The sequence below is a fragment of the Trachymyrmex cornetzi genome, unplaced genomic scaffold (genome assembly GCF_001594075.2).
Source record: "Trachymyrmex cornetzi isolate Tcor2-1 unplaced genomic scaffold, Tcor1.1 scaffold367, whole genome shotgun sequence".
NCBI lineage: Eukaryota > Metazoa > Arthropoda > Insecta > Hymenoptera > Formicidae > Trachymyrmex > Trachymyrmex cornetzi.
Window position 1 is genome coordinate 306,820 of NW_017298398.1, and position 9,875 is coordinate 316,694.

General features: G+C 30.7%; 3 protein-coding genes across 3 annotated transcripts; 2 read left to right on the forward strand and 1 right to left on the reverse strand.

Annotated features, from left to right (window-relative positions):
- Nucleotides 1-1,507: 1,507 nt before the first annotated feature.
- Arl6 (ADP ribosylation factor-like 6) lies at nucleotides 1,508-5,735 on the reverse strand. The gene is made up of 3 exons (XM_018511301.1): nucleotides 5,512-5,735; nucleotides 1,923-2,102; nucleotides 1,508-1,749 (listed from the first exon to the last, which is right to left on the reverse strand). The coding sequence occupies exons 1-3, from the start codon at nucleotides 5,687-5,689 to the stop codon at nucleotides 1,538-1,540; spliced, it is 570 nt and encodes a 189-aa protein (XP_018366803.1). The 5' UTR covers nucleotides 5,690-5,735; the 3' UTR covers nucleotides 1,508-1,537.
- LOC108763555 (trigger factor) lies at nucleotides 3,049-5,158 on the forward strand. Its single transcript, XM_018511298.1, has 4 exons — nucleotides 3,049-3,218; nucleotides 3,305-3,792; nucleotides 3,921-4,262; nucleotides 4,340-5,158. Exons 1-4 carry the CDS (start codon nucleotides 3,152-3,154, stop codon nucleotides 5,102-5,104), a joined length of 1,662 nt encoding a protein of 553 aa, XP_018366800.1. The 5' UTR covers nucleotides 3,049-3,151; the 3' UTR covers nucleotides 5,105-5,158.
- Nucleotides 5,736-6,025: 290 nt separating the features above from the next.
- On the forward strand, nucleotides 6,026-8,726 carry LTV1 (LTV1 ribosome biogenesis factor). Its single transcript, XM_018511299.1, has 7 exons — nucleotides 6,026-6,166; nucleotides 6,674-7,223; nucleotides 7,287-7,513; nucleotides 7,586-7,714; nucleotides 7,771-7,962; nucleotides 8,200-8,436; nucleotides 8,510-8,726. Exons 1-7 carry the CDS (start codon nucleotides 6,164-6,166, stop codon nucleotides 8,621-8,623), a joined length of 1,452 nt encoding a protein of 483 aa, XP_018366801.1. The 5' UTR covers nucleotides 6,026-6,163; the 3' UTR covers nucleotides 8,624-8,726.
- Nucleotides 8,727-9,875: the final 1,149 nt, after the last annotated feature.

The window sequence follows — 9,875 nt, forward strand, 5'->3', positions numbered from 1 at the left end:
TATATAAAATATGTATAAAATATCTATATAACATTTCAAAAAATGAATATTAATAAATATTTATCATAAATATTCTGTGCTGTCTGGGTACATTCAGTGCAGATTAAGATACGTCTACAAACGTGCTCGATTACGTCAGTAACTTGTCTAACTTTGTCTAATTTGTTCAAATGTTTCAAAGCATTTTTAATTAGCTAATTAATAAAATTCTTTTAATCGGTCAATTAAATACTTTGTTAATTATTTTCTTTAGTGACATACAAAAAAGATATAAACAGGGGTAAAGTAATAAATTATGAATGTGCTGAACTGTGCAATTCTCTAATTAGTATTTATTGTAAATATCATAATAAAGTATCTCTGCAAAGCTCACTAATTGTAAAACTGTTTATGAAACTAATCTAGTCGAAGTAACATGTCAAAAATTATCGCAGTATCTTGATTAATCAATGCATCTTAATTAATTATATTACACATAAGCCACTTTTAACATATACATATTATCGTATGTATGTACATGCATATATACTTTTCTACATATTTTTCTGGACGAAACTGCATTGAGCTTGTAACGATCCATGTTTTCCAATTGAATCTCGTCATGAGATCCTTACAATTTGATTAAATAAGATTAGGAAGCTTCTGATCGCATGCTTCTTTATACTAATTACGCAGATCTAGGACAAAAGGGCTTCGAAACAATTCTTTCTCATAACGATAATTTTATATCATAATTTGATTTTCGTGATGCTGGATTGCAAAACGCCACATGGAAAACACTGGTGTAATTGACATTATTAATTATGTTCAGGGTTGGGTAAGTTAATTTTTTCTTTTAACTAAGTTAAGTTAAAGTTAACAACCTTGAAAATTTAACTTAATTAAGATACAAATTAATGAATAATGAAATTAATTGAATTAAAAGTTAAGTTAATAAAAAAAAGTAATTGAAAAATTAAAAGTTAAATTTCTTTCTATTTTATGATTTCAGAATCTTACAAATAACGGAAATGACAAACATATACTTCATTTAGAATATACTCTATATTTTATTTAAACTTTTTGTTTATATATACTGTTATATATATGTGTATATATATATATGTATATATATATATATATAGATTTCAACCTATCAAAAACTAGATACATTAAAATATACGGTTTTTGCTAGATTGAAATCAATATATAATGTAAATAATATATACCAACAAAACTTTTAAGTAAAATATACAATATGTTCTAAATGAAGTATATGTTTGAGTCTGAGACTCTTAGCTTCAAAAAATTTAAATAAAAAGTTAATAGTTATCGATAAAATGTAACTAAATAAAGTTAAAAAGTGAAGAGTCTAAAATGTAACTAAGTTAAGTTAAAATTATTTAACTTTTCAACTTTTTAACTTAACTTTTAGCTTTTTAACTTAGCACTACCCAACCCTGATTATGTTACAGACATCGATTAAGTCGATTTGATGACACGACAGACTCTTCGCCGAGAAATATCGAATCAGTCGTATCTCGTATAACGACGTAATTTATCTCTTGTTGATGTATATATCGCGAATTTGATCCGTCAGCCACTCGATCGCCGGCTGCAAGCCCTCGCCAGTTAATGCATTTGTCGCCCGTATGTGCCAGGGTTTATTTTGTATTCGCTCGAGTCCAAGTCCAGCGACTAATTTTACGGTGGTCAAAGAATCGGGCAAGTCCATCTTGTTCGCCAGGAAGAGAATGGGTACCTTGCGTCCTGGAAAGTTTACTTTTGTTTTCAAGTCTCTTACTAAAGAAATTACCAATTGTGAAATACGAACATTCGAGAGAATCTATAGATTCTAGATCTTCTAACTGGTTGTCTATTTTGTGTTTCTGTGTTAAACGAGCACTTGCTATTCAGATTTTATCATCTACTATGAAACGTACCTGCAATATCGGGATGCTGCAGGAGCATGTCCAGCTCTTCTTTCACAACAACCAGTCGCAGTTTATCGCTGCTGTCAATTATAAAGATGATCCCTTGGCAATCTTTGTAATAATGCTCCCACAATGATCTATGACGGTCGTGGCCCGACATATCGAACGCGGTGAAACTGACATTTTTAACTGAAACAATTTCGGCTTAATCGCACCAATGAAGTAAAAACAAAGCCCTAATAATATACTACGCGGACTATATATTATTATTACGTATTATATGTATATCAATTTGTACAATTTTGTGTTCAATTTCTTATTTCGTGTTTGGATAAGAAAAATATTTATATCTTCTTCTTCCAGCAGAGTTTTTACAGAGTAACTTCAATTAAAATCTCGTTGTTTACTTATCAGTTAAGTCTGTTTTCACTAATAGCAATTTAACTTTAATATTGTTTCTATCAGATGCCTTTAGTAGATGACTTATGTCTAAAAAAACATCTTTTAGGTATCTTATCCAACATGCATTATCTGGAACGCTTCATTTTTTTTTTAATTTTAAGAATTAAAAAAAATGAAGAGTAAGTCGAATCGAGATTAAATGTAATCTACATTGGCAGAAACGGGCGTCAGAAACCAAGAAACTATGGCTGTGTTTCAAAATTGACTGCCACACAGTACTGGGAAATCTATAGCGTACGTAACGTAAACTGTAGCATTTTCAGTGCTGGCAGTAAATTTGGAACACAGCCTATATAACTTCAGTTTTTATACATTTTTTAACTTTAATACTGGAAACATGATTGACTTAAACTTCCTTAATTTTGTATCTACTTATTATTTATGGAATTGATTAGCTTGACTTTTAACTTATTAATGTCTGTATAAATAAATAAAAAAGTATTGAACTTTTAAAAAAAGAACTCAATTTTATAAATAAATCCATAGAAAATCGATAGATGTCTGTAATATTTTGTATAAAATAGACATAATGGATAAAAATTAATCATGTTTTAATCATTAACCGAAGTTTGTGTGATCAAAGTCATCTTTAATTTGCACCAATTGCATTAGAGTTTGGTTAAACTCGCCCTAAGAATAGCAGAAACACCAATGCGCCATCTAAAGAGGAAAGTAGAGCAGTCGAGATATGAATAATTGAAAATTACGAATAATTTTGGCGCGAGTTCGTGATTGTGTTTCTGTTGCAAGTGATATAACGATTCTTAGAAACAAAAATGGAAACGCAAAGTTCCGCGAGCGGTTCGAATAACGACAATGAGAATATCGAGTCGGCAAACGAAGGTACGTGAACTACTTTATTATCAAACAAAAATCCTAACCTCACTAAAGCGACGAAGAAGATAAATTAACCTATTTCTGACTTTTAGATGCGACAGCTACAGAAAAGACGAAACTGCGCCAAGAAATAGAGAGACTGAAAACTATCATCAAGCAGCATGAACGGAATCTGCAAACGCACTTTAAAGACATAGAGGATCATGTGACCAACAGATTCTTGCAAAACTTGGAGACTCCCTTGACATTTAGTAAAATATTGAATGTCAAGGCTGCTCTGGAGAATGATCTGTATAGATTCGCTGGTTTTCGTTGCGTTAAATTTCGGAAGAATGAATATGTATTTAATTTTACGTCAACAAGAGAAAAGCAGACAGACAATACTCAAGCAGTACAGATTTTTATTAAGGATGGAAAGATCAAACTGGGAAAATGGGTAATGCCAGTGTCAATCAACATAAATGATATATTATCCAAAACGCCTATTGACAAAATAAAAAAATTAACTGCCTTTATAAAAAACTACAAGCATAATGTTGATTGTTACATTGCACGGCAAGAACAATTCTTATCACTAAAGGTATATTTCCACTTTATGAAAATGATTATATATATATATATATATATATATATACATACATATATATATATGTATAATAAATTACTTTTGAGCTATAATACAAATAATGATTTTTTTTTTTTTTTTAGGAACATATGTCACATATGAAGCATTGTACTTTGCAATCTGATATGGGATTTAAGCAAATCAGCTTGGAATTGTATGGTGTACACGATAGTGAAAATGATAGCTATATGAACTTAATAATACATTTGCTGTATCGTCAAGACACTGCAAGACCTTATAAAGTTCAAGTTGATTCAATAAACGGAAACAAATTAAACGATGATATCAAACAGAGATTAAAGACATACTTCAAGAAATTTAAAATGTCAGACCTGCAAACTGCTTTTGATAAGATTCTATCAGAGAATAATTCTACAGTTACATGGATGCAGGAAGACGACACTGAAAGTCCATTAGAACTGAATGTATGGCATTTAAATATAAAAATATTTAATGGAATTTGGTTAATGATTAAGAAATATTTTAACAATTTTATTTTTAGGATACTAACAGCTCTCTCTCTGATGAAAACTTCATAGCTCAGCTACAATCAGAACAGAAGAGGTCATTGAGAAGTTCGAGGAAGAAACGTGAATTGAAGAGAAAGTGGAGAGAAAGACTAAGGCAAAATACTACCACTGAAAATACTACATTACCAGAAGATAGTTCAGATGATAATCAAGAAACTAATCATCCAAATGCAAAAAAAGCACGCACCAAAAGTCCACAACGAGTTTTGATAAAGAAAAAGAAAACAAAGAAGGCCACTTCTGCCTTAAAACAAAAGAAAATTAATAAAAATCCAATAGAAATAACACCATTCCACAAATCTAAGGTTAAATTGAAACAGACGAAATTAAATTTCCAAACTCAAGCGGCTACAACTTCTAATGCAAATCAAATATCTTCGTCTGAATTAAAACTGGGTAATAAACCAGACAGCAAACGATCAAAAATCCCAAAATTAATCACCAGTACACCACTACATCGCAAAATCAGCAATGTACCCTTGTCATCCACTCTGGAGATTAATGATATTACACGTATAGAATCCTTATTAGATTACTCCAACGATAGTGATGAATTAGGAAATAAGACTCCAGAAAAGAAGACTCCAGAAAAGAAGGCTCCAGAAAAGAAGGCTCCAGAAAAGAAGACTCCAGAAAAGAAGACTTCAGAAAAGAAGGCTTCAGAAAAGAAGACTCCAGAAAAGAAGGCTCCAGAAAAGAAGACTCCAGAAAAGAAGATGCCAAAAAAGAATGATTAATTATTACGAAGTAATATGAAGCCTCCTAGATCATCAAAGGTTTTGAAGACGTCAACACCGTACTAGAAGTATAAAAAATAAAAAATAAATATATACGTTTAAAGAACAAAATAAATATTTAAGATATATAAATATTATAAATATATTAAAAATATCGAAGTATGTCAATTATAAAAAAAATTAATATAATTTCTTTACGCCTCAAATATGTATTTCATAAATATTTGTACATTTTATTAACAATTTTGTATAGCGTCATCCTCCATTCTATATCTTATTGTAAAATAAATAGACAATGCCGTGATTTTAAAACTGTGCTGGTGCAATAGTGGACGCGTGAAGATAGCGTTGAAAGCAACAGAATCTCACATTTTTTACACTTTGTCGCTTTTCGCTATTTAACTTACATGCGAATTTTTCGACATTAAACCCGACAGTGGGCACTATGTCTATGCAACGGTCATCCTCGCGTTTGAAATTATTTATGACCGTTGACTTACCACTGTTGTTAAGGCCCACTACTAAAACGTTTACTTCTTTTTTCCTAAGACCTAAAAGGTTCGCTAAACGATCGAATAACCCCATTTTCTGTTGGCGTTGTAAGTTTCCTCACATTTATGAGACATCAATAATCACCCCCACCCCCTTCTGCCATTTACGTTATTTGCAGACTAGAGTAGGGCTAGAACTATCCCTTCCAATGTTTTGCTTGTACCATTAGGAATTTACGACAAAATTTACGTTTGAGAGTCATTGATGCGTTCTTAATTGAACACAAAAGACAATTTTTTTATTAATTATATCATTTACATTTGACATCATGAATTCCTTTATTTCTAAAATAAAAAACATAACTAAACAATCATATCTAATTGCTAGAAATTTTTTTTGAGAGCATTGTTACCAGTCTGGGGAATTTCATCTATCATGTTTGACTCTGAAAGCACAGCACATGTTTTATTTACGTTTTGCATGTTTAAAGTTTAAATAAATAGATGTGTCAGTGCTTTTGTTGTACTAGTTTTTGTATATACGATTAGTTGAACAAGACAAACCAAGATGGTAAGTTTTAATACATATTTACAAAAATATCTTATTGCTATACATATGTATATATATATATATATTTAATATATATATATATATATATATTTTTTTTTTTAATCTCCACCGGTTCTTCAATTCAATTTGAGAGTTGTATAGCACACAATGTTTTTGAACTATTAACCAGGAATTTTTTTTCCTTAATCTCCGGTATATGAGATTTTTTAATGTTATAATTCATAATCTCTAAACTTAACCTCAATCTTTTATCAAAGCAAGCTGCTCTACCTGCTAACTACCAGGCTATGGTTGATTCACACTCACAACTCTTGTGAGCATTCTTTATCTTTATTTAACATTTGTGATAATAAGGATGAAATGATTTCCAAAACACTATGAGTGTGAATCAAACCCTAGCAATAGTTGACCACATTCACATTTAGTCATGCGTTACTCACTTATTTTTCTACAGTATTAATAGCTTAATAGTTATTTTACATCTCTAAAATAACAATGTAATTGCAGCCAAAGGGAAAAACGAAAAAGTTTATTGACAAGAAGAATTCTGTTACGTTCCACGTAGTTCATCGTTCACAAAAAGATCCATTAGTGGCAGATGAAACAGCACCACAAAGGGTTCTAGTTCCCGCTGCCAATACACAAGCGGCAAAAACAGAGAAGAAATTATTAGACAATGAAACACGCAAAAAGGAGCAGCATAAATATGGGATTTACTTTGATGATGACTATGATTATTTGCAACATCTTAAAGATGTCAATACATTATCAGTGGAATGGGAACGCGTCGAGAACACGAATAATTCCATATGCGACAAGAGTGCTCCAAAAATTAACTTACCATCTTCGGTGTTTGCGTCAAATGTCGAGGAAAAAGTTGGTATGCTTAATAAAGCAGCACCAGTTTCCGGACCACGATTAGATTTAGATCCGGATATAGTCGCTGCAATGGATGACGATTTTGATTTTGATGATCCAGAAAATCAGATAGAAGATAATTTCATAGAATTAGCTAATGCTGAAAATACTGACAGCGAGGATTCTGACAGAGAATATGGTAAATTTATTAACCTATGTGATAATATCATACACATTCACTTACTGTAATTTTATACTTTAGAATATGAATTAAACGAACCAGAAAATGAATATAGTGAATCAGATGTCTCATCCGATGGTCACATGGATTTATCCAACGAGGAGGCAGATGAAGTATGTAGTTTGAATGGACCTCAATATACTTTTAAGGATGAAGAAACGAAATCAAGGTTTACAGAATATTCTATGAGTAGTAGCGTGATGAAGAGGAACGAACAACTTACATTGCTGGATGACAAATTTGAAAAGGTTTATATTATAGATTTATTTTTTTAAACATGACGTTGTGTGTGTTCTTATCCTTTCTTGTTTATTATACAGATGTACGCTGGATATGATGAAAATGAAATTGGTGCTTTAGACTGTGACGAAATAGAAGGATATATCACACATGACTCGGATCTTGTTATGCAATATGCTGCAGAATTTGAAAAAAAGCAAAGAGAAGACGTAAGTATTACGTAAAAATATAATGAAAAATGTACTATTTTCTCTAACATTTGTAGACGGAAAATATCGCGGAACTTATGAAAGATAGAATGAAGATTGTGGAACCAGAATATTCGAGTTCAGAAGATGAACATTTTGAAAAACTTCTTGTCACTACTCGTGGAAAGGATAAATGGGACTGTGAAAGTATTCTTAGCACATATAGTAACATTTATAATCACCCTAAATTAATATCAGAACCTTCTAAGGTAAATTATTAATCAACGTTATTAAAAAATTTATTCATTCTAGTAATAAATACAAATATATGTATAATTTAATTATATATTAGTCTTCCCGCGAAAAAACGTTATATAATTATATATGAATTATATATAAGTATATATAAAATATGTCAGTTTCATATATAATTATATATGAAACATTTTTTCTCAGGTTGATACTACACTTATTGATTTTATGTTTTTTTTGTTTCTTTTTAATAGCGATCAAAGAAAATTGAAATAGATCGAAAATCTGGTATTCCGAAAAATGTGTTAGGCAATACTGGAAAATTAACAGCTGAAACTTTGGCCCAATTTGATATGGAATATGCGCCAAAAGGCCCACAATCTGTAGCGGAAAGTAGGAAATCTACCTTAAGCATTCTAAGTATAAGGCCCAAAGGAGAAACTCCAGACGGAAGAAAAGAAAGAAAAAAGCTGCTCAAGGAATACAGAAAAGTAATTTTATTGAACATTTACTGTGGATGGGTTAAATTTTATATAACAATTTCTGAAATTTATTTAATTTTAGGAAAGAAGGATAGAACGAAAGGCAAACACTGAAGCGTTTAAAGAGGAAAAGAAACGCCAAGAGAAGATTCGATTGAATAATAAACAAAACATTCAAGGAACGCGTATAGTATAAAAAGTAATATGTTTTAAAAGTAATATGTTTTGCAACTATGACTGCGTCTTAGGTTGCAGATTTAACAACTTTGATTTTATGTATAAAAGATACGTATTGTATATTAAAAACGTTTTTCTGATAGATTAAATATATCTATATTACATAGAAATATTTTATTTAAAAAATAATGTTCTACATATAAGAAATATATATGTATGTGAGACATATAAAAATCATTATATCAGCTATGTATCTTTATCAATTTTTATTAAAACTTTTAAATTCTATTGTTTAATCTATATTCTAATTTTTAAATTGAGCAAAAGAAAAGATAAGGAAAGCTCTCGAAAAGAGCAGTTGAGGCAGTTGAGATTCACTCGTATAAATTCACAAGTCTTGAAGGGCTATTCATTATTTTTAATTAAGAAGAAACAACGCAAGAGAATTAAAATTATGAAATAATAATGTATTATTATTTTCAATTAAAAAAAAAACAAAGTAATAATAACAGTAACATTATCATAATTATAATTGTTATTATAATTCTTACATCGTGATTTCTCAATAGAAAATAGCGAATAGCCCATCAGGACTATTATTATTATTAGTTATAAGTATTATTATTATTAATTTTTATACCATAAGAGAAACCGAAAATATACTTATACCAGAAAGGAACCTGAGAGAAGCCATCCGGAATTTTTCCTGTTATAATCGAAATCGCCCGTACATCCATTTTCAGTTTGAGAACTACGTGACTACATACATTTTCTGACGCTCGATAAAATCGTGCCGTCGAAAGTAGATGTGGTTCGTCTCTGTACTAAATCCTCAGGACAGAAGTGTGACGACTATAATTATACTAGTGTATGTATCAAAGTCTCTACAATTACTAGCAATTACAGAGACTTATAATAAATTCAGTCTTTTCTAAACATATATTGTCAATTTAAGGTATAATTTAGCAAAACCGGGCTATAGAGGCCCTCCACCACCCACGCCAATTTTATCAGCGGTCTTCTTCTTCAAAGTTAATGGCACTCGCCGCAGAAATGGCGACGATTCCGGCCAAAATCGTAAATAAATCGTGTAATCAAAGTATAATACGGGATGAAATAATAATATAATCAAGACAAATAGTGTAACACAATCAGGGCCGGCGACTATTGTATTGAGGGTGTTGAGAACTCAACATCCAGTCGGTTATAGGGTGTTGTTTTCAACACCCTATTAAGGTGACAAAATGTAATGAATTATGTAGGAGATTTTA

What these genes read in the sequence shown, in the direction of transcription:
- LOC108763555 (XM_018511298.1), top strand. Translation starts at nt 3,152, where the DNA reads ATGGAAACGCAAAGTTCCGCGAGCGGTTCGAATAACGACAATGAGAAT. An exon ending in TATCGAGTCGGCAAACGAAG is followed by an intron (nt 3,219 to 3,304) that starts GTACGTGAACTA and finishes TCTGACTTTTAG; the next exon opens with ATGCGACAGCTACAGAAAAG. An exon ending in AAAGTCCATTAGAACTGAAT is followed by an intron (nt 4,263 to 4,339) that starts GTATGGCATTTA and finishes TTTTATTTTTAG; the next exon opens with GATACTAACAGCTCTCTCTC.
- Arl6 (XM_018511301.1), bottom strand. Translation starts at nt 5,689, where the DNA reads ATGGGGTTATTCGATCGTTTAGCGAACCTTTTAGGTCTTAGGAAAAAA. An exon ending in TAATGTCGAAAAATTCGCAT is followed by an intron (nt 2,103 to 5,511) that starts GTAAGTTAAATA and finishes AAATTGTTTCAG; the next exon opens with TTAAAAATGTCAGTTTCACC. An exon ending in GCAGCATCCCGATATTGCAG is followed by an intron (nt 1,750 to 1,922) that starts GTACGTTTCATA and finishes TAAACTTTCCAG; the next exon opens with GACGCAAGGTACCCATTCTC.
- LTV1 (XM_018511299.1), top strand. An exon ending in GGATTCTGACAGAGAATATG is followed by an intron (nt 7,224 to 7,286) that starts GTAAATTTATTA and finishes TTTATACTTTAG; the next exon opens with AATATGAATTAAACGAACCA. An exon ending in TAATATCAGAACCTTCTAAG is followed by an intron (nt 7,963 to 8,199) that starts GTAAATTATTAA and finishes TCTTTTTAATAG; the next exon opens with CGATCAAAGAAAATTGAAAT.